Source organism: Pan troglodytes, chromosome 18 (assembly GCF_028858775.2).
Source record: "Pan troglodytes isolate AG18354 chromosome 18, NHGRI_mPanTro3-v2.0_pri, whole genome shotgun sequence".
Classification (NCBI taxonomy): domain Eukaryota; kingdom Metazoa; phylum Chordata; class Mammalia; order Primates; family Hominidae; genus Pan; species Pan troglodytes.
In genome coordinates, this window is record NC_072416.2 from 71,776,612 (window position 1) to 71,800,801 (window position 24,190).

The following is a 24,190-nucleotide window of genomic DNA, read 5'->3' on the forward strand; positions in this document are numbered from 1 at the left end:
CCCAAGACTAGACCCTGCCCTGCTCTAGCCTTCCTGACCCTGCAGCACCATCTCCCCAGATGACAGACATGTGGCCATCTCTGTCTTCTGTTTGTGTGTACAAAAAGTGAATATTTAAGACCTCATGCTCGTTTTTAATTAAGGCTCAAGAGGAGCAGACCAGCTCATCTAAGGGGGGCAAACAGAAAATGAAAGAAAAGATAGACCAAGTCTTCGAGACTCAGAAAGACAAGCGTCACATGGCCTTAAACAGGAAGGTCCTTTCTGGGGAACCTGCTGGAACCATTTCCCAGCTGTCAGATACAGACCTGGACAACTTCAATGGGCAGCACTCCCAGGAGAAATTCACCAGGTGGGCCTTCCAGCAACCCAGGGAGGGGAATCTGGGCCAAAGCCCACATTGAGGGTGTGACTGTCACAGCACTGGAGGGGAACAGAGCTGTCCTGCCTGTGGGGCTCCAGGGGCCACCATGCCTACCCCAACAGGACAGGACTTCCAGGCAGCTCTCCTGTCTGCTGTTGGCCAGAGGGGAGCACTCTCACTTTACAAACCTGTGTGGTCATTTGCAGACTGAATCACTTCCGGTGGATCGTGCCAGCCAATGGCGAGGTAACGTTGCAGGTGCACTTCTCTTCTGATGAGTTTGGGAACTTTGACCAAACCTTTAACTTTGAGATCCTAGGAACTTGCTGCCAGTACCAGCTCTACTGCCGAGGCATCTGCACTTACCCATACATTTGCCAAGACCCAAAGTAAGTGTGTTTCATTTTAAAAGAAAAGGTTGACAGATGTGTTTTCATTTTCCTCCATGGCATTTTGAACAAGGTGGCTCTTACCATAACGTGGAGCTGGGGCAGCACCCCAGCCCCTCTTGTCGTATCAGCTTCCATGTCTTGAATATTGACCAAGAGCCACAGGGAGGACATGATACTACCAGGATTCCCAGACTGCAATAAAGAGAATGATCATAGGTGCAAAGGGGGAGGAAAAAAGTCTTCCTTTGGCAAATTAGTTTGCTTATTTAACTATTAAGCAAATTTAAAGCAGTTCTATCCTGTAGTATAGAAACCATGTGTGACTCTGCATGGGTGAAATTTTTCCAAGCTACTGAACACCACTGTAGAGCTCCTACACTACAGAAAAGCACCTGGCTGAGCAACTGGCCATATTAGACCAAGGGACTCAGAAGCTAATTCATATCTCCCAGAACCAATTTTCCATAGGGATTCTCAGGAATGTTTTCAGCTGGGTGCACTGGGACAGAATATCTGACTCAGCTCTGTCACCGCTCCTCATTATAGAAGACACCACTGGGAGTCTTTTTTTTTCAAGTTCATTTCATACTGTCTTCTCTGGTGGTGGGAAGGAGCTGGGACAAAGAAGAGTCACTCTGTCTGCAGATGCCCGGATCCCGTGTTGAGCAGGGAATATTGGGTTTATGTAAACATCACGTGGCAGCATCAAACTTCTGTTCAGGCAGCCTCTCACCTTTTCCTCTCCTGTGTTCAGAGTGGTATTTCCTCAGCGGAAGATGGACATGAAGACAAATGAGGTCATCTTTAAGAAGTATGTTATGAGCACGGAGACGTACTACTTTGGGCCACTACTTTGTGGAAAATCAAGAGATAAGTAAGTGTTCCATTATTTTAAAGCAGATTTCAGACTGCTGGGTTGGGCTCATGAACAGTGCAAGTAGGATTCCTGTGTACATAGATGTAGCTTTTACTAATGCTGCCTCTCTTAGCCCCAACCACAAATCAGGAGAACTGGGTTCTTGTGTCCCAACTCCCTGCTGGACACCCAGAGGAATGAGGGTGCCATGTTCCCATATGAGAAAGCCTAGGAGAGGTTTCAGGCTTGATCAGGGTAGGATCAAGAGTTTGCTTTAGCTTATGTTCAGTTTAAGAGGCTGGGAAGATATTTCTGTAGTTACATGAAGCAGAGAATAGGTTATACAGCTTTGGTTCTCAAAGGAGAGATCACTCTTCAAGGCAACAAAAGCCACAGACGTAGATGAGATTGCCTGAGAGAGGACTGTACAGGTAAGAAGAAAAGAAGCCCTGAATAACTCCAATATGCACAAAAGGAGGAGCCAGGAGATGAGAAAGAGAGCTAGCGCTATTGGGGAAACCAAAAAGACCAGTGTTATGGAGCCATGAAGAGAGGACATGGTTGCTACATTGAATACTGAGGAGAGGGCAGAAGGATGAGGGCATAGATGTCCACAGGGTTCAACAACATGGAGGTCACTAGGGGCCTTAGCAAGAGTTCTGTGCCCAAGCAAAGTGAAGTGAGAAGTCAGATGTGAAGAAGATAACTCTTTGGAGAAGCTTGGCTCTGAAGGGAGATGGGAGGAAAGCCTGGAGCACAGGGCAGGCTGTTCGTGCGCTGTTATTCTTATGAGGCTTGCATGCCGAGAGGAAATGGAAGGAAGAGGTTGGAATTTCAGGAGACGGGAAGGGCCGTCAATGGCATAGCTCCTTGAGACAACACAGTGGGATGTGGGGAGGCTGGCTTGTGCCAGGAAGAGGGACTGTCACTGCATGCCAACGGGGAGAAAGGCAAGATGGCATTGCAGAAGGTAGGTTTACAATTTGATTGGAAGGGTGAGGAGACTCCTACGCAATCATGTCTTTTTCTCCTTGACAAATGATGTGTGGTCATCCCTTGCAAGTGAGGGGAGTGGCGAAAGTTTAAAATCTTGAGGAAATAGAGGGGGTATGAAAAACAGTTTTTGTGGAAAGTAGGAGAGGGAGCATGTTAGAGAAACAGACGGAGATTTTTAGGCAGAATTGGGGACCCACAGATGAGACTGATGATCAGCCATTCTTAGCGATACTAGTTTTTTTCAGTTATATACAAATTTCTTATCATATAGGCAGGGAGTGAAACCAAAACTGGAACCAAGGTCTCCACCATGTCTTCATTCAATACAATGTTTCTTGTGCTAAGTAGAGGGTATTAATTTCTGGGCTTTCTCGGTGCAGCTTATGGGCCATCTTTGTCCTCCATTCCCTTATTACCTCCACTTTATTCCCTGAGATGCTGGATTAAAAATTGAAGGTGAAGGGAATTTGCTGATGATGGAGATCTTCAAAGCCCGACAGGAGGGCTTAGGAGGGAAAAGTATGGTCAGGTTGATGGACATGAGGTACAGAACAGTCTGGGAGTGGGAGTCAGGGAAATGATGGTTGTTCAAAGAGGCACATGTTTGGGGCAGCATTGGAATTAACCAGGATGTTGGGCCAGATGACACTGATGTGGGAAGGACAGTGACTATGGTAATCCAAAATAAGTTCCAGTACAACTGGGTATTATTCACTCATTCTTTTCTTGTCTTGTCTTTTTTTTTTTTTTTTTTAAGATAGGGTCTTACTCCGTCACCCAGGCTGGAATGCAGTGGTGCAATCTCAGCTCACTGCAGCCTTGAGCTCCCAGGCTCAAGCAGTCCTCCCACCTCTGCCTCCCCAGTAGCTGGGACTACAGGTGTGTGCAAGCGCACCTGGCTAATTTTTGTAGAGATGGGGTTTCACCATGTTGCCCAGGCTGGTCTCGAACTCCGAGCTCAAGCAATCTGCCCACCTCAGCCTCTCAAAGTGCTGGATTACAGGCGTGAGCCACTGTGCCAAGCCTGTTCACTTATTATTTTAAACCGTGCTGAGCCTCAGTGTCCTCATCTGCAAAATGGGAAAGCAACAAATTCGTGAGGACTGAACTGGGTAACGCACCTGGAGCCTTTAGCACAGTGCCGGATGGAAGTGATTAGCGGTTAAGTGAGAAGGCGGCACCCCTTTGGCAGATATTCATACGGAGTGTTCTCTGTTTCTCTGACTCTCATTTGGTCTCTGTCATTCTCTCTCCTTTCATCCTCCATCATGGCCTATCTAAAACCTTTTTCAGAGTGTTTCTGCTTTCCTAGCCTGTGCCGTGACCTCTGATGATGTGCCTCTTTTTCCCTTGGGCCTTCTGGTTTGCTTCGCTCAGTTACTATTAACTGAGTCTCCCTCAGTGCCCACAGTGCTCAACTCTGCAGATCTCTCCTTAAGGTACTAAGGAACAGAAACTGCCTCCTAACAGTGAACAAGGCCAAATGAATTCATGTCAGAACAGTAACATTCTCTGAGGGTTTGGGAGAAGGAGGTGAATGAGGTCATCTCTAAAACAGATGTGAAATAAAAAATTACTCAAGTGAGGCCGGGCACGGTGGCTCATGCCTGTAATCCCAGCACTTTGGGAGGCCCAGGCAGGCGGATCATCTGAGGTCAGCAGTTCGAGACCAGCCTGGCTAACATGGTGAAACCCCGTTTCTACTAAAAATACAAAAAATTAGCCAGGTGTGGTGGCATGCTCCTGTAATCCCAGCTACTTGGGAGGCTGAAGCAGGAGAATTGCTTGAACCCAAGAGGTGGAGGTTGCAGTGAGCTGAGATTGCGCCACTGCACTCCAACTTGGGCAACAAGAACGAAACTCCCTCACAAAAAAAAAAAAAAAAAAAAAAGTTACTCAAGTGATAATCTCTCTCAGGGATATAAGCAGGTGTAAGGATAGATCTACATATTTCTCAGAATTCTTTGCAATAATCATAGCTAACATTCACTGGGCATTTGCTATCCACAGCTGTCCTGAGAGCTTTAGATGTGTGATCTCACTTCCTACTCAGCAGTCCTAAGTGGTATTATCACCTCATTTTAGAGATAAGGAGACCAAGGCTTGAGGGAGTCAAGTCACAGTGTAGCATTTATTCTCAAAGGCAAGTCTGCACAACTACAGATCTCATGTTCTTAGCCACCATGCCACTGCCTCCATGCAGCCACACTGTCCCTCTGAATTACCTTTCTCATCACAGCCTTCTTTTCCACCTGCATTCTCATTCAGTCTTCATACCCTTAACCCCATTCTTGTTCATCCCCAGGTACAAGTCATCCTTATTCCCAGGCAACATGGAGACGCTGACAATCCTGAACACTTCCTTAATGGTGGTGGAGGCATCCTTCTATTTTCAGAATGATGTCAAAGCAAACACGTACTTCCTGGAACCCAACACCATGGTCCTGAAACCCAATGAGAAGCAGGTACGGTCATGTGGACACAAGTCACCAGGGCAAGGCTTTCTTGGGAAATCTGAGGCCTTGGCATCCTTGGTGTAAATGTACTTTCTTTTGACTTTTCCTTCCATCAGATATTAAACGTATGGGCCTACCCTACTTCAGTTGGTGTCTTTGAAGACAGCATTGTCTGCTGCATCAATGACAACCCAGAGCCAGCCATCTTCCAATTAAGCTGCCAGGGGGTCCGCCCGGAACTAGAGCTGGAACCCAGGCAATTACATTTTGATCGGCTCTTGCTGCACAGGTCAGAGTTCTAGATCATGTCAGGACTGGAAGGGAATTTAAAGAGCGTTTAGTTCTAGGGTAACCAACTCATCCTGATTTACTCCAGACTCTCCTGGTTTTAGCACTGAAAGTTCTGCACCCTGGGAAACTCCTTGGTCCTATGCAAACCAGGATGGTTAGTAAACCTATTTAATTAACAGATTGTTAACTTGGGTTCAGTGGATGAACTTCAGCAGGGCCAAGGACCCCCCTAAGATCAACTACCAAAATATGCGTATGTCTGTGTTTCTGCAGAAGGGCCAGCTTTCTTCAGATTCTCAAAGCAGTCTATTGCCCAAGAGGTTAAGAATCTTTGCTCTAGAAGTTAGAGTAGAAGCAGAACATTAGACCGAAACTAGAACTTACATATTCATTAATTGGAATTATTACTGGAATTGGTATTATTATTCTAAATAGAAAAATGTTTATTTCTGGGGCTTCTGGGAGAGAATATTGTTATGATACGTGTCCTGCATTCTTTAATCACCACCACCAGCCCCATTTCCTGATAAATACTAATTAAAGAACTAAGTAATAACTGAAGTAACCAAAAGTGCTTTTTCTTACCTCCAGTGAGTCATGATCATGCCACTACACTCTAGCCTGGGTGATAGAGTGAAACCTTGTCTCGAAAAAAAAAAAAAAAGCATAGAGAGAAAAATATTGGTAAAAATGAGCAGAACCCCAGTAAATAGTGGGACAACATCAAGCAGTCTAACTAACATATTTGTGATTGGAGTCCCAGAAGGAAAAGAGAGAGAGTGGGACCAAAAAAAAAAAAAAAAAAAAATATATATATATATATATATATATATATATATATATATATATATATATATTTAAAGAGTAGATGGAACTTTCCCAAATTTGGTGAAAAAGCAAAAACTTATAGTTCCAAGAAGCTTAGCAAACCTTAAGCTGGATAAATATAGTTATAGCCCAAGTCTTACCACTAAATCTGTGACTTCGGGGCCATCAATTAACCTCTCTAAGCTTCAGGGATTTTTTTTGTTTCGAGACAGAGTCTCACTCTGTCGCCCAGGCTGGAGTACAGTGGTGCGATCTCGGCTTGCTGCAACCTCTGCCTCCCAGATTCAAGCGATTCTCCTGCCTCAGCCTCCTGAGTAGCTGGGATTATGGGTGGGCATGTGCCACCACACCCAGCTAACTTTTTGTATTTTTTTTTTAGAGAGACAGGGTTTTGCCATGTTGCCCAGGCTGGTCTCAACTCCTGAGCTCCGGTAATTCACCCATCCCAACCTCCTGAAGTGCTGGGATTACAGGCTGAGCCACTGTGCCTGGATGTTTCAGGTTTTTTATAGGTCATCTGGGGTTAATAATATCAACTCCACCTATGTTATATAATAGATTAATAACCAAGAAATAACACATTAAGTCAACACATTAAGTCAAAGTTTAGTCCAACTACTTAAAAGCAGAAATTAAGAGAAAATCTTGAAAGCAGCCAGGATAAAATGAAATACAATATGACTGACGCTTCATCAGTAACAAAGGAAGCTGGAAGACAATAGAATGGCATTTTTAATGTGCTAAAGGAAAATACGGTTGACCTTTGAACAATGCAGGTTTGAACTGGGTGGGTCTGCTTATATGTGAATTTTTTTTCTATGAAACACAAAGTAAAAATATGGTAGACCTAAATAAAACAATTCAAAAAAGGGTTAAGAAATGTTGTTCAGCACCCACACATGAAAGAGAAACTGCAATTTTTAAAAATCATATGCTTGGCCGGGTGCAGTGGCTCACGCCTATAATCCCAGCACTTTGGGAGGCCGAGACGGGCAGATCACGAGGTCAGGAGTTCAAGACCAGCCTGGCTAACACAGTGAAACCCCGTCTGTACTAAAAATACAAAAATTAGCCAGGCATGGTGGCGGGTGCCTATAATCCCAGCTACTCAGGAGGCTGAGGCAGGAGAATTGCTTGAGCCTGGGAGGCAGAGGTTGCAGTGAGCCGAGATCACACCACTGCACTCCAGACTGGATGACAGAGCAAGACTCCATCTCCAAAAAAAAAAAAAAAAGAAAGAAAGAAAAAAAAACTATATGCTAAGGATTATGGCCATTATCCTTAGCAAACTAATGCAGGAACGGAAAACCAAATACCCCATGTTCTCACTTAGAAGTGGGAGCTAAGTGATGAGAACCAGTGGGCACAAAAGGGGAGCAACAGACACTTGAGGATGCTTGTGGGTGGAGGGTGGGAGGAGGGAGAAGAGGAGAAAAAATAACTATTGGGTACTAGGCTTAGGACCTGGGTGATGGAATAATCTGTACAGCAAACCCCCATGACATGAGTTTACCTATACAACAAACCTGCACATGAACCCCTGAACCTAAAACAAAAGTTAAAAAAAAAACATATGAAACTACAAAATTTGAAATGAAATTGCAACTTTCCTTTTGTCTCTGCAGACAGGAATCCAGGGTAGTTCTTCTCCGCAATGTTACGCTCCTGCCTGTGGCCTGGCGGATCACCAGCCTGGAGCACTTGGGTGATGATTTCACTGTATCCCTGATGCAGGGGACCATCCCCCCTGAGGCTGAGTACGGCCTGCACCTGTACTTTCAGCCCACCAAGCCTGTCAACATCAAGAAGGCTATTCGGTTGGAGGTGAGGCTTCACACATCCACAGACTTGGTTATGAAAACATGTACACACACACACACACACACACACACACACACACACACACACAGAGGTCTCCCTGTTACATGCTCCTATCTGATCCCCTTTTGATATCCCCAGTCCACAATCTCTTGCTGTGCACACAACTGCAAGCTCCATAGAGGCAATATTGCTTATGGCTGATTCCCCAGTGCCAGGAACAGAGCAATCAATGTGGAAGGAAGGAACAAATAAATGAATGAATGAATGAATGAATGAATGAACAAATGAACAAATGGTGTTGCTATACCTAGGTAAGCATCAGAGTCCTGATTTCATACTCCTAAACCCAGTCACCTGTCGGATTCCTATCTGGGGAAATGTCACCCTCCACCTTGTTGCTCCCAACAGACGCCTGGGGATCAGCCTTAATTCCCCCTTTTCTTAATGGCCTCCCTTCCAACGCAGGCCTCCAACAAAGGTTGCTAATTTTACCTCCCAATGTATCTTTTTTTTTTTTTTTTTTTTTGAGATGGAGTCTCGCTCTGTCACCCTGGCTGGAGTGCAGTGGCGTGATCTCGGCTTACTGCAACCTCCACCTCCAGGGTTCAAGCAATTCTCCTGCCTCAGCCTCCAGAGTAGCTGGGACTACAGGCACGCGCCACTACACCCAGCTAACTTTTTGTAATTTTAGTAGAGACGGGGTTTCACCATGTTGGCCAGGCTGGCCTCAAACTCCTGACCTCAAGTGATCCTCCTGCCTCGGCCTCCCAAAGTGCTGGGATTACAGGCATGGTGCCTCCCGATGTATCTTTCCCATCCGCTTCTTTCTCCTCGCTGTTGCCACCACCTTGTCCAGGCCACCTGCAGCTTCTCTCACCTGGACTTCTACAGAGGTTTCCTAACTGGCTTCCCTGTTGGCATTCGCCACAGTGTCCAGAGGGATCTTTACAATGTCATTCAGACAGGTTATGCCCCACCTAACGCACTCTCCTGGCTTCCCACTGCAGTAGGAATAAAGCCCGGGGTCCTCACCTGCCTCTGAGACAATGCCTGCCTCCACATCGCAACTTGCTCCACCCTCGCCCTCAATCATTGGCTCCCACGCACTGTCTTGGCTCTTTCTTGGCTCAAGCCGCTGACCTTGTTGCAACCCTGCTGGGAATCTGCCCTTAGGCTCCAGCTTTAGGGTCCCCCAACATTGCTGTTTCAACTGGGCTTCTCTAATCATCCCTTTGAGAGAATCCCTCTTATGTGCAGTAACCCACCCCGTCTTCCATCCTTCAGAGCACCACCTCTTCCTAACATTATCCTGCTTCTTTCTTTACTTTCTTATATGAACTGCATCCGGGCAGGATCTCACCTGACTTAACATCTGTCTTAGTTCCCCAAGGCTACTACAACAAATTAGCGTATACTGGGTGACTAAAAAACAGACATTCCTCTCTCACCGTTCTGGAGGCGAGATGTCCAAAATCAAGGTGCCGGCAGGGCCATGCTCTCTCTGAAGGCTCCAGGGAAGAACCCTTCCTCTCTCTCCCCTTCAGCTTCTGGGGTCTCCTGCGAGTGTTCTCAGCTTGTGGCTGCATCACTCCAGTCTCTGCCTCTGTCATCATCACAACACCTCTTCTGTCTGTGTCTTCTCTTCTGTCTCTTATAAGAATATTTATCATTGGATTTAAGGCACACTCAGATAATCTAAGACGATCTCATCTCTAGATCTTTGACTTAATTAAATCCACAAATACCCTTTTTTCCAAATAAGGTCATATTCACAGGCTCCAGGAGTTAAGAAGTAGACATACTTTTTGGGGGACCACAGTTCAACCCCCCATACCATCATATTCCCAGTGTCTAGCATGGGATTGGATGAAGTAGGCACTCAGCAGAATCTAATGAATGAATGAATGCCATTGAGTTTTAGTACTTGAACTAGGCCGGGCATGGTGGCTAACGCCTGTAATCCCATCATTTTGGGAGGCCTAGGTGGGTAGATCACTTGAGGTCAGGAGTTCAAGACCAGCCTGGCCAACATGGTGAAATTGCGCCTCTAAATACAAAAATACAAAATTACAAAAATTACAAATTACAAAAATTAGCCGGATGTGGTGGCGCCCCCCTGTAACCCCAGCTACTCGGGAGGCTGAGGCAGGAGAATCACTTGAACCCTGGAGGCGGAGGTTGCAATGAGCCAAGATCGCACCACTGCACTCCAGCCTGGGCAAGAGAGCAAGACTCTGTCTCAAAAAAAAAAAAAATACTTGAACTGATTCTTTGACATTCAAGGGATCATCCCAGCTTCTCTTTGAATGCTTCCTGGAACAGAAAATTTACCACTACCGCTTAAAGCAGCCTGTTCTCCCTTTAAACAGGTCTGTCAATTCTTCTTTGGGTTGAGCTCAGAATTCTTCCTGTCAATTACATGCATGAATCATGTTTCTACCTTTTGGGGCCACTCAGTGGATCTAATCTCTCTTATCCCTTATCAATGACAGCCCTTCACTGAAAGGGCTGAAAACAGATATTGATAGATTCATTCACTCCATGAATGTGTAGAAGCCCAGAGGTTCTGGTCAACGCTTTTAGCACCAGCCTCTGCACAGGCACAGGGCTCTGCACCAGGTACCCAGACCCCTGGCTGGTGTAGGGCCTGGAGTCCCACAGCTGTGCCAGCTTCGTCCTTTAGTTGCTGGATCATGGGGAGTCCAGGGGTTCCTGTGGTGGGGATGCACAGGAGGCAGGCAGCAAGGGGATATTGGAGAGGTCATCATGACAGCTGCTTACCAACTGGTACAGAAAGGTTTTTGTTTTTATTATTATTTTGTTGTATTTTTCTTGACACAGGGTCTCACTCTGTTGCTCAGGCTGGAGTGCAATGGTGCAATCTCAGCTCACTGCAACTTCCACCTCCTGGGCTCAAGCGATCCTCCCACCTCAGCCTCCTGAGTAGCTAGGACCACAGGCGTGCACCACCACACCCAGCTAATTTTTGTATTTTTTGTAGAGATGAGGTCTTGCCATGTTGCCCAGGCAGGTCCCAAACTCCTGAGCTCAAGCGATCTGCCCCCCTTGTCCTCCCAAAGTGCTGGGATTACAGGCGTGAGCCACTGCAACCGGCCACGTTTTTGTATTTTCACGACTGTTGTGACCATCTCCATGTGTCCCAGCCAAACAGCAGCCTGATTAGGGCTCTGAACAAAGCAGCGTGGACCTCCGTAGAGCCCCGCAAAGTGAACTTATATTCACTTCCACATCCACAGAAGGAAATGCCTTCATCTCCAGTCCCTTTTGAAAGCCTTTGGTGAACTTGTTTTATTTCATCTGTATAACTCTTCAATTGTCCTTCCTATTTTCCTCAATTCAAAATTCAGCCTCCCCACTGCCTCCGACCCACCCTGGGGAAGCCAAGAAATAGAAGGCTCCAGGCACTTGGCATCCCTCAAGAGGGAGGCACTACACACATCCTGTCAGCCCATCTTGTCATCTGTCAGAGGGCAAGCAGTCAGAGAAAGAAGGCGAAACTCAAGTCGGTCCAGTTTGCTCTGTGAAACATTGGCAAGCATCTAATGAAAGAGAAGATGGAAATTCTGAATTAAAACTTGAGTTTGGTGACAGCTGCAAATTTCCTCCTGGCACCCAAAGCACATGCAATAGGGAGTGGGTGGCTTGGGCTTTCAACTGGAGCAGAAACAGAGGTGGACTCCCCAGAGCAGACCCAGGAGAGCTTCCCCCACTGCCCCCCAGTTCTGGACAGATGGACCCTTTACCGCCTCCTAGTTAGCCTCAAGAGGCAACAGTTGGTTCATGTCATTTACCCACTTTTTGATGGGATTATTTGGGGATTTTTTTGTTGATTTGATTGAGTTCCTTGTATATTCTGGATATTAGTCCTTTGTCAGATGCATAGTTTGCAAATATTTTCTGCCATTCTGTGGGTTGTCAGTCTAACCGTTTGTACCCCCAAAAGCTATCAAAATAAAATATATGTACATATAAAGAAGAGGGAAAAAAAGAGTCAGCAATCAGGTCAGGCTGACAGCTGCAGCAGTTTAGAGGTGCCAGAGAACAATGAGGGAGAGACCATCCCCAGGCATGACAACAGAGGGGTCCACGATATTCACAGAAATAAAACATTGGGTATTTCCAAACATTAAACACTTGCTTTCTACGAAAAGTCTAGCACTTTCCCCACAGGCTGAGCCACAAACAAAGAACAGAACGATTCAAATTTATAAAATGAGTAGAGCAAGGATGACCTGGAGCATAAAGGTTTTCCATTTCAACTGTCAGGGCAGTGCTCACTAGGTTCATTTGATTTAGAAGTTAAAAAAAAAAAAAAACAGTTGGGCATGATGGCTCACATCTATAACCCCAACACTTTTGGAGGCTGAGACGGGAGGATTGTTTGAGTTCAAGAGTTCAAGACCAGCCTAGGCAACATGGTGAAACCCCATCTCTATAAAAAACAATACAAAAATTAGCCGAGCATGATGATGCACTCCTGTAGTCCCAGCTACTCGGGAGGCTGAGATGGGAGGATGGCTTGAGCCCGGGAGGTCGAGGCTGCAGTGAGCCGAGATTGCGCCACTGCACTCCAGCCTGGGTGACAGAGTGAGAGCCTGCCTCAAAAAAGAAAACCACTTTCCTGTAATGTCTACCCCAAGCCCAAACTTCAGTAATGTAGCAACAATAAAAAAGTCAGTCCCTTTTCCCCATTCTTGTATTCTTTATACCAGCATTCCCCAGAGTATTAAGAGGAGCACAAATCCTACCAAATGCTTGGCGAAGATAAAATACCTACAGGGGAATACACTTCAAAACGTTCCCTGCCGTATCCCCTTTAGGATATTACATGTTTCAGGCTCCAAGCGCCTATAGGTCTTGCTTTTACTGAAGAATTTCCCTTTCCCTGCCAGGTTTTAGATGCAGAAAATCTTCTTGGTGTTGTTCAGATTGAAAATATCATGGTCTTTGCAGAGGCATACGACATCGCCTTGGACATCACCTTCCCCAAAGGTCTGTTGAGCCCTTCAAGGACAGGGTGTTTGGAAGTTGGGTCTTTTGTATAGTGTATTTCTGTGTAGAGAAAGGCTAGTGTGTTGTTAGTATTGCAGGGATTGGGGGTGGGGCAATTTTAATAAATAATAATGTGAGCCCCAGAGTGATATTAGCAACATGACTACAAATCGTAATTTCTCCAACCAGAGGTAGAAAGCGGGTGGTCATAGATGTAAAATTTGCAGAGCTCTTTTCAGAGCAGTCATTTACAGTAAACACCTCTCCTCTTTCCTGTATTAGTTTTCTGTCACTGCCATAAAATGTCCCCATAAGCTTTCTGGCTTAAAACAACACAAACATATTGCCCTACAGTTCTGGAAGTCACAAGTGCAAAATGGGTCTCAATGGGTAAAATCAAGGTGTCAGCAGGGCTGCCTTCCCTTCTGGAAGCTCTGGGGGAGAATCCATTTCCATACCGTTTCCAACTCCTAGAGGCCGCCCACATGGTCCCCTTCCTCCACATTCAAAGACAGCAAGGTTGGGCCAACTCCATCTCACGTTGCCTTTTCTCTGGTTCTCCCACCCTGCCTTCCTCTTTTGCTCTTAAGCCCCCTTGTGATTATATTGAGCTGACCAAGATATTCCAAATTAATCTCTGTATTTGTAGGTCAGTGAATTAATTCCATCTGCTTCTTTAATTCCCCTGTGCCATGTAAGGTAGCATACTCACAGATTCCAGGAATTGGGAGGTGGGGCTGAGGCTGTTATCTGTCCCTGCACTGCCCTAACACCCGAGTTTCAGCTCTCCCTTTAGCCTACAGCTCTGCATTTCCCTCCTTTCCCCAAGAGGTCTCCTCAGCAAAACTCATAGAATGTTAGAGCCACGTGTTTAGATGTCATGAGTCTCATGTACAAAGATCTTTTATTGCAGCATTTTTTATAACAATGAAAAGTTGGAAAAACCTAAATGCCCATCAATAATGAAATAATAGTATTGTAGGAATAATATCATGAATTATGGAACCACCATATCGTGGGATATTATGCAGCCACAAAGAACACACTTATGAGGAGTTTTTAATTATTTGGGGGAAATGCTTATGAAGTAATACTAAGTAAAACAACATAAATATATGTGTAATATCCCAACTTTATGCAAGACTTTTTTAAATACTGAAAGTTTTAGCTGATGGTAGACTTGAAAGGCAATGATCCTAGGATGGAGGGAATCCAGAGGGACCAGCCCTGTAGAGTGCATCAAGAGCAGCATCTGTTGTTTGTTTGCCCAGATTCAATTATAAGAGGCTTTTCTAGCCACAGTACTTTCAGAAAACAAATTCTCTTAAACTGTCACCATGTGTTTTCCATGTGAATTTCAACAGGCACTTCCCCTGCTTCCCACTCTCATGCCCATTCACCCCTCTCTGCCCTGGCCCCTGGTCTCTGCAGGAGCTGAAGGGGGACTGGATTTTGGGATTGTCAGGGTCACAGAGGAGGCGAAGCAGCCCCTGCAATTGAAGAACCGTGGGAAATATGAGATCGCGTTCAGGTAACTGGAATCCCATCAGATGTAAGGCCATCAAGTCCGCCGTGGGGAGGAATGTGGGGAAATATGAGATCGTGTTCAGGTAACCTGAATCCCATAGGGTTTGCGGCCGTCAAGTCCACCGTGGGGAAGAGTGTGTCTGGGAAACTTATCAGTCAGTCAAGGAAATCATAAGAACCGTCTCTGCTTTTTTGCCTCCCTTGGCTTCAAAAGAATGGAATTCCACCTGCTAAGGGAGCAGAGATTCTCACACTGCTCTCAACTCTGCAGCTTAACAGGGGCCTTTAAGTGGCCCGGATGTACCTGGCCAGTTGGAACCATAGGTGTCTGGGAATGGAGGAAGAGACTTAGGGGAAGAGGCCAGGAGGGGGAGATTCTAGGGGTGAGAAGAGGTCCCAGGGTGGAGGGAGAGACTGGAGATGGGCGACCTGGCCTCAAGCTGTCCTGCCTTCTGCCAGCTCTTATCTGCTTTACAAGGAGACCTTCTTCAGCAGATTTCATGTGAAGAAAGGGCTTTCCTTTTTCATTACATTCTAAGAATCATGATATTGTACAATCCAAATAGTAGCTTGGTAGAATAGAGCTCTGGCTTGTGCTCATCCCCTGAGATAAAAAATGAAACACAGAGGCTGGGTGTGATGGCTCATGCCTGTAATCCCAGTACTGTAGGAGGCCAAGGCAGGCAGATTGCTTGAGCCCAGGAGTTCGAGACCAGCCTGAGCAAAGTGGCAAGACCCCCCTGCCTCTACAAAATACAAAAAAAGTTAGCTAGGCGTGGTGGTCATATCACTTGTAGTCCCATCTACTTGGGAGACTGGAATGGGAGGATCGCTTGAGCCCAGAGAGGTCAAGGCTGCAGTGAGCCGTGATTGTGCCACTGCACTCCAGCCTCAGCAACAGAGCGAGACCCTGTCTCAAAAAAAAAAAAAAAAAAAAAAAGAAAAGAAAAGAAAAAAAAAAGTAACACAAAATCAGGGAGGCTCCTCAGCAAGGAAAGGGTGGCACACGGGAGGAGGGAGGGAAACACCCCTCAGACAGGGCCACACAGCCCTTCATGGCAGTGCCCACACTTTTCATTCCATGGAAAGTTCTCCTTCCCCAAGAATTCACAGATGACAAAGAGACTTTTCCCTTGTCAGTTTGGAACTAGTGCTAAGTGGAATCTTGCCTGTTGGTGAGTTTTCTTTTAGATTAACACAGGGGCATTAGCTGTGCTCTTTGAGGTTGCATGGAATGGAGTCACTCTCAGGTTGGAACAGGTGATAGAGGGTTTGTTGAAAGAATGTGCAGGGAAGCAAGGAAGCACAGGGGTGCAAGTAATTGGGCAGCCAGGGTCTCCTGGAGCATGGCGGTGACATTCAGAGCCCCACAGCAACTCCGGGCATCCCACCTCTGCCTAGGTGGGATACATCTTGAGCCTACAGCAGTCCCTCTGTCGGTCTCATGAGCCAGCTTCTTCCTGTGGTTCTTGCCTCACCTCCAGTAGGCCATGGGCTTCCCTCCCTAGTACCTCTGTTACAGGACCCCTGCCCCCTCCCTGCTGTCTCTCTCCCCAGGTTCTCTGGTTTCTGTGTCACTGTTCGCTCTGCATGTGCTGAAAGCCAGACAGACACAAACAGAGAAAGAGAGAATTAATTTAGTTGGTCCTTTTTCAGTATCCAATGTCCCTGTTGGACAGAGATCTCCTGCAATGGGCTCTCTTGACCATGGGATAGAGTATGCCTGTCTTTGCCGTAAGCATCAATTCCTAGCCTGGTCAATCCTGGCTAAGGAGAGGCGATCACGATGTACAAAGCACAGTGGACTCTGCCGGACGTAGTGGCTAAACAGGGCTGGAAACACAGCAGGCACTCAACCATCTAGAGTCTCCTCTCTCGGATCTTGAGTTCCCGGGATAATGACCTAGGCTGACTTTTTATTCTTGTCTTTCAGCTTTTCCGTGGACTCTGTAGGGATTTCAACACCTAATATAAATTCCATGATCTCAGTCCAACCCAAAAAGGGTACACTGACCCCAACAGAAAAACCCACAAATGTCCAAGTTTTCTTCCATGCAAAAAAGGAAGTGAAGATTGAGCACCAGCCTGTTCTGCGCTGTCAGGTAAGAGAGCTCCAAAGGGAGGGGCTGCCTCAATGGCAGGATCGTAGGACTCCTGTTGCAAAGAAGGATACATGACCTAATCCATGCTCCAGGGAGAAAAGGGGAAGGCTGGCCTGGGTGGCAACCAGATAGGATACACCGGGGTTCTGTCCTAACTATCAGGCAAAGTCATCAGAATTAGATCCAGTGAGGAAATGTGCCTCCAGGTCTTTGGGGAGCATCAGAGGCAGGGAAGCTGAGTCCCATCATCAAGTGCAAAGGATGAGCAGGGAACTGAAAACATGAGGAAAAGTTGGCTATGTTGACCCTTGGCTGGTACACAGTAAACTCTGTTTTAGTGTTCGCAATAATACAAAGACAGTGAAATAAAGAACATGGCGTCATGTCAATGATGAAAATAGGGAATGGGGCGGATAATCATGGGAATTCTGTAGCTACAGCAGTGGCTGACTTGCTCATTCTTCTTCCCGTTTTAGATTATTGAGCCCAATATTTCAGAAGGAGGTGAGATCATTGCCAGCATCCCAATTAAGTTTTCCGCAAATGCAGTATATTCCAAATACAACATCACCCCCTCCTCTGTCATCAACTTTGGAGCTTTGATCTGTGGCACTCGTAAAAGCACCACCTTCACCATAGAAAATCAAGGTGTTACTGACTTCAAGTTCGCCCTTTATAAGCTGACAGGGGAGAGCCCCATTCATCAAAAGAAAGCGTAAGACAAATATTTACTTAAGTCATTCCATTCCCTCTTTAATTTATGCTTTATATTTTATAAAGAGCTTTCGTATATCGTACTTAAATTCACCCAATCCCGTTTTGTGGGTGAGATCAGTAAGATTTAGAAATGGCTCATTTAGATTATGCACAAAAGCTGGGCGCAGTGGCTCACACCTGTAATCGCAGCGCTTTGGGAGGCCAAGGCGGGCAGATCACCTGAGATCAGGAGGTCGAGACCAGCCTGGCCAATGTGGTGAAACCCCATCTCTACTAACAGTACAAAAATTAGCCGAGTGTGGTGGCACATGCCTGTAATCCCAGCTACTCGGGAGGCTGAGGCAGGAGAATCGCTTGAACCTGAGAGGCGGAGGTTGCAGTGAGCCGAGATCGCGCCACTGCACTCCAGTTTGGGCGACAGAACGAGACTCCGTCTCAAAAGAATAAAAAATAAAAAATTTTTAAAAAAATATTATACACGAAATCACCAGTAGATCTTGGTGTGAGCCCACATCTTCTGACTCCAGGTTTCATAGATTTCCTGTAGAATATATCATAAATTTTAGTTGAACAAACACAGTCTTCTGCCTGGAATTTTGTCTGTTGTCCTGGTGCTTCTGGCATGCTGAAGGACTTGTTAGATCATTGTCCTATGTGTCATTCTGTACAACGCCAAGAAATTATTATCATAGGAAGCTAAATCAAAAGAAATCGTAGCAGTGCTTCATGGTGGGGCTGCTCTGGAAGCGTGGAAGAGAGGAAGTGTGGTGATGCCTTCAGCCTACCAGGGACTATTATTGTTATTGCCTGTTACTATTATTGCCTTCTCCCCATGAAGACACCGTCACAAAGCTACCTTAATAGTTGTTCCAACAGCAAAATTCCATGTTCTTCAAAAGGAGGCTGTCAATCAATTCACCCAAAACAATTTGTCTTTTGAGTGCTTTTGGCTTCTACTGGGCTGCCATACTCTTTTTCGGGCAAATTAAGGATGGTTTTTACCGATTCCTGAGGCACTTCTGATTTAATTTTGACTTTCTAGTTAATTCTTTTAAATAAGATGTATGGCTTTACATTGTAGTTGTTTTATATTTCTGTAGCTATTCTTTTCTGTTTTGACAAAATTTGAACATTTTTTAAAATGTAGAGTTGAATTGTGTAAAGTCTCTTTCTTCCTAGTTTAATTTCAACTGAATTTTTTTACAATTTATAACAATGTAATGTCTATAATGATTATGACTTAATTCTGTTTTGCTTTACATTGGTTTTTATTTATTTTTTATTTTAGCATGCACAAGTTCATACAAAACACACGAAAGGGGGTTGAACTTCAGGTGTTCTGGTCATTAAGCAAGTGAATGCTTGAATATATAAAATTCTCAAAAGTTTAAGATGCATTTCAGGTACATTTGACTATTTTAGGTGAACTGGTCTCTAGGCAAACTAATTATTGGATAAACTAGTTTCAAGGCAAGTGGACAACTACCAAGACCTATATTTGAACTACTGCTTATACTAAACCTTAAAAACATCACAACTATAAATGTGAAGATACAGAAAAGAGCTTAATTTATTTGCCATTTCATTTTTTAAAATCAGATTAAGTAAAACATTTGACATCCACAAGTAATTTTCTGCACACTGCTTTCCAGTGAACTCAAGTAGGCATTTAAAACTTACTATCTTCTTGCAGTAATTTTCGGTGTCCCTATAAATCATATTTAATAAGTATAATTACCGCCTAGTTTCCTTACAGTTGCTAAATGAGTTTGGTCAGTGATTAACTAGCTAACTATGCCACTCCAGTGTCCTCTTGGGCAAAGAAGGGCCCCTTCCCCCATTCCTGGGAGAAGGGCCCTTGCAAGAAAACAGACAGGTGGTGTCTAATGTTACCCCCGACCCCACAATCTAAGGGTATACTCTTGCTTCTTTAATCAGAGCCAGCCACATCAGACATGCAAGATCCCGAGAAAGTGAGAGCTTCTACAAAACTGGCTCTTCCAGAGCAGCCAAGTTCTCTGACACGATTCAGAAAGAAGTAACCACCACAGGCCAGGTGCGTGTCCTTTTCCCTGTTCTTACAGATACCCAGTAAGGCCAACTCCCAATTAGCTCTTGACACAAAATACCTCCCTAGGATAACAGGATTTGAATCCATCATGGCAGGAATATGAAATAATTATACAGAAATGTCACTTTCATTTTAAGCTAAGATGTTATGACCTTTAATTTGGATATCCTCTTTTGCTTTAAAACCTTCATTGGCTTGCCACTGCCTTAAAATTGTTTCTACTCTTCATATGTATTTTAATCAAGAATAATTTGCTTATAAGAAAGAGAAGCCCATTCAAACAGGCTTAAATAAAAGGAGATTCAAGGATTTCTGCTTCTGGCAAGATCAACTAGATGTACTTTTCCCTATTCTTCCCAACTAAGTACAACTAAAAACCCTGGGCATCATGTATAAAAAAGACTTCAGACTCTGAAAGGTAGAGAGAAGAAACCAGACCAGCCCCAGGGACTTTGGGACCCAAGGAAGATCAAGGTGGTGAGTTCCCAAGTTTTCTTTTTGCCTCATATCTCCCAGACTGGGTGCTGAAGCAGCCAGCAACCCTAAAACATCAACAGACACAGACAAAAAGAAAGCCCCAACAGAAGCCTACTCCTACTTTCTTTCTGCCTTTCTAGGTTGCCCCTAGAAAGACAGAAAACTTCTAGACAGTAACCAAAAGACAACAGTTAACCTAGAAAGACAGAAAACTTCTATATAATAACTGTTCTACCACAGCCAACACCAAAGAAAAATATTTGGCCCCACGCCACCTCTGCTAGCAAAGGCCAAATAGAGAGTCTAGACTCCACCCTCTCCAAGCTGTCTTGAGGTGCCCCACCCCCTTGCCAGGGTGGCGTCGGAGAAGGTCGAATACAAAGCCAAGACTTTCATTCCCATGGGTGGTAACAAGTGTCCCCCACCACCTCCTGTGCTGTTTGTGGAGATACCACATGGGGAACCATGACGTCCACCCCAACCTAGTGGTAATGAGACATTCCCCCGTCTCCTGCTGGAATGGTGTCAGAGGACCCCTCCATCTCCCATGGCATCAACAGAATAGTAACAGGCACTCACCAATCCCCACCAGGCACGTATCAGTTGAGGACTAGTGGAGAGCTGGGACACCCACCCCTGCCCAGCAGGAATGATGGGTCTGAGTGGGGAATCTGGACTACTGCCCCCATCTGGCAGTAGCAAGGCAGTGTACTACCTTCCCCTGCCAGGGCAGTGCCAAAAGAAAGCCAGCCCAAACAGAAGATTTAAATCAGATCCCAAGTCTCATAGCATAACACCCAAAATGTCCAGGTTTCAGTTGAAAATCACTCATCATACCAAGAACCAGGAAGAATTGAAACTGAAGGAAAATAGATAAATGCTAGATGACAACACTGAGATGAGAGAGGTGTTAGAATTATCTGAAAATGTTTCAATGAGCAATTATAAGCATGCTTGGAAAATTTTTAAAATCGTATGTCTCAGCAAAGACAGAAGATGTAGAGAAGAAGCAAATGGAGATTCTGGAATTGAAGATAAATAAACAAATTTAGAACTCAATGGATGGGCTCAACAACACAGAGGGAACAGAGGAAAAGAATCAGTGAACTTGGGCCAGGTGCGGTGGCTCGTGCCTGTAATCCCAGCACTTTGGGAGGCCGAGGCAGGCGGATCACGAGGTAAGGGGATCGAGACCATCCTGGATAACACAGTGAAACCCTGTCTCTACTAAAAATACAAAAAAATAGCTGGGCGTGGTGGCAGGTGCCTGTAGTCCCAGCTACTCGAGAGGCTGAGGCAGGAGAATGGCATGAACCCGGGAGGCAGAGTTTGCAGTGAGCTGAGATCGCACCACTGCACTCCAGCTGGGGCAACAGAGTGAGACTCCACCTCAAAAAAAAAAAGAAAAGAAAAGAATCAGTGAACTTGAAGACAGACAATAGGGATTCCTGTGTTTGTTTCTTATTGTTCTCACAACAAATTACCTCAAATTTAGAAGCTTAAAGTATTACACATTTTTAATCTTATAGTTCTGTAGGTCAGAAGTGCTAAAATCAAGGTGTTGGAAGGGCTGTATTCTTTTCTGGAGACACCAGGAAAGAATCCTTTTCATTGTTTTTTTAGCTTCTGGAGGCAGCCCACATTCCTTGGCTTGTAGTCCCCTTCTATCATCCTCAAAGCCAGCAACAGAGGATCGAATCCTTCTCACATCACATTACTCCAACCTCCTCCATAGTCATATCTCCTTCTAACTCTCTTCCATTTCTAAGGACCCTTGTGATTACATTGGGCCCATTATAATCCAGAATAATCTCCTCATCACAAGGTTCTTAATGTAATCATGTCAACCAAGTCCTTTTGCTGTATAAGGTAACATATTCACAGGTTCCAGAGATTAGGATGTGGACATCTTTCGGAGGCCATTATTCTGCCCAGTCTAAACAAAAGAGAGAAAGTAGACTCTGTTTTGAGTCCCTTGAAAGTCTATTTAAGTCTAATGAGAAAAAATGAATAGATGCTCAGGGATCTGTGGAACCATAACAAAAGATCTAATGCTCTTGTCATTGGAGTTCCAGAAAGAGTTACAAAAGAGGGTGGGACTGAAAATATACTCAAAGGAATAATGACAGAAAACTTTTCAAATTTGGCAAAAGATGTAAACCTACAGACTCAAGAATCTGAGCAAACCCAAATAGGAGAAACCAAAAGAAATCCTTACCAACACACATCATAGTCAAACTTCTGAAAATTAAAGAAAAGAAAAAAAAATCTTGAACACATTGAGAGAAATGAACCTTGAATGAAAGCAGATTTCTTACAAAAACCATAGAGACCCAAAAGAAAGTGGCACAATATTTTCAAGTGTAGAGAACCAATAACTGTGAACCCAGAATCTTATATCCAGCAAAAATATTTCTCAGGGATAAATGGAAAATCGACTTTCTCAAATGAAACAAAGCTAAAAGAATTTGTCACCAGTAGACTTACCCTATAAGAAGGGCTAAAGGAAGTTCTCAAAACAGAAAGTAAATAACAGAAGATAAAATCATGGGACATCAACAAGGAAGAAAAAAACATGGTAAGCAATAATGTAGGTAAATTCAGTAGACCTTACTTCTCTTCCTGGGTTTTCTAAATTATGTTTGTCAATGGAAGCAAAACTATATAATACTGTCTGATATGGTTTTAAATGGATGTAGAGGAAATATTTTAGACAGAGCGGGGAAAGAATCAGTGAACTTGAAGACAGACAATAGGAATTCTTTATAAAAAGCAGGTGAATGAGCAGTTGTTAAGCAAGATGGTAAATACTATAATTGAGGTGCATGTACTATAATTGAGGTGCATGTACATGGATAGACTCTAGAAAAATTGAAGAACGAAGTCTTGCTGTTCCGGGTAGCTGTGAAGAGTCATTGAAGGCTTCACAGAGGAGGAGGTGCTTGATTTGTGTATCAGAATCACGTTTGGCTGCAGATAGCAGAAAATCCAACATTAGTGGTTTAAACAAATATGGCATATTTAAATGGGGTAGGCAATTGCTGATCTTGGTTTAATAGTTTATTGTTGCTTGTGATTCTCTTGGCCTTTCCCTCATGGTTGCAAGGTGGCCTCTGCAACTCCAGCCACCACCTCTGCATTGAAGGCAATGAGAGAAGCAGGTATTCTGCACTCTATGAACAGCAATAATTATTGATTGAAGTGAACTGGGTTTTCTACATGTTGGTTTTTATGTCTTTTCAAGTGGTTTCCACTTGTCAAGCAAAGGCTTCTATTTCATTAACAAACATAATTTTCTACATATGTTTCTATAACTCTCATCTGTTCTACAGATTTTTTTTCCTTCTTTGCCTACCATATCTTCTCAGCCTTCAGTGAAACAGCCTCTCCAGCACTCTGCCTTTCAGTTGCAATGAACTTATCCTCTCCTCTACATTGGCAACTTACTTTAATGGTCAGAGCCTGGATCTTACATCACAAGAAACTGAGGTGCTTCTGAATCCTTGATTTCCAAGACCTCTTTCTCTGACTGCTTCCATCTCTTCTAGCTTTCTGCTGCCTCAGTTCCACTCATTTCAGCTGTTCTTTGCCCTCACTATGACCTTGCTCCTTTGAGACAACATCATGCCATTTTCTACTATTCTTCAACCTTCCCTTCTGTCAGGATGGTTTATCTGGGAATCACCAGTGCCCAGGACATCTCCTAGCACATAGTAGGTATTCTGTAAATAGTGACCAAGTCAGTTAATAGCAGCTTCCGTGTATGTCTGTGCAGTCACACTGCACAATGCTAGGGGCTGCATCCACACAGATGCCTGTGTGAAGAGTGCCACTAGACTCAGCACTGATTTCTGCTGTGGTTCCTAGATCTGGCAGGATGTCCTTCACAAACCCCAGCTGCCAGAGGTTTTGCACAAATCCAACTGCCAGAGTATGAGTCCAGTGCAGCAGAACACTCACACAAGTCACACAAAGCAAGTTATCACTCACGGATAGGTAGCAAGAACCAACAGAAGACTCATATTCATGGACAGCTGGTCCCCCAAGGCTCAAGAAAGCTGCCTTGGATAGATGAAGTCCTGTCAATGCATGCCCCACTTCACACTGCAGCTGAAGCACACCAAAAGCATTCTGCCCTGGATTTTGTGCTCCAGAGGAAATGTGGATCTCTGAGCTGAAGCACTGCAGGACATTCTGTTCTAGGAAGGATGAGAACAGAGCCTGGGCTGTTCCAGACCCTTCCCTTATCTCAGGCCACTGCACTGTCAGCACATTCTAC

The 24,190-nt window shown here is 44.7% G+C and overlaps 1 protein-coding gene across 3 annotated transcripts in view; it reads left to right on the plus strand.

Moving 5' to 3' along the window:
- Positions 1-24,190, plus strand: part of HYDIN (HYDIN axonemal central pair apparatus protein) — a 423,676-nt gene that overhangs the window by 322,610 nt on the left and 76,876 nt on the right. For all 3 annotated transcript variants that reach the window (XM_016930119.4, XM_016930120.4, XM_009431186.5), the window contains exons 48-58: positions 144-352; positions 571-753; positions 1,511-1,630; positions 4,914-5,073; positions 5,181-5,353; positions 7,809-8,007; positions 12,918-13,017; positions 14,449-14,548; positions 16,478-16,646; positions 17,123-17,361; positions 19,302-19,419. In XM_016930119.4, the coding sequence (XP_016785608.3) occupies positions 144-352; positions 571-753; positions 1,511-1,630; positions 4,914-5,073; positions 5,181-5,353; positions 7,809-8,007; positions 12,918-13,017; positions 14,449-14,548; positions 16,478-16,646; positions 17,123-17,361; positions 19,302-19,419 (1,770 nt within the window). The remainder of the gene's footprint in view (positions 1-143; positions 353-570; positions 754-1,510; positions 1,631-4,913; positions 5,074-5,180; positions 5,354-7,808; positions 8,008-12,917; positions 13,018-14,448; positions 14,549-16,477; positions 16,647-17,122; positions 17,362-19,301; positions 19,420-24,190) is intronic.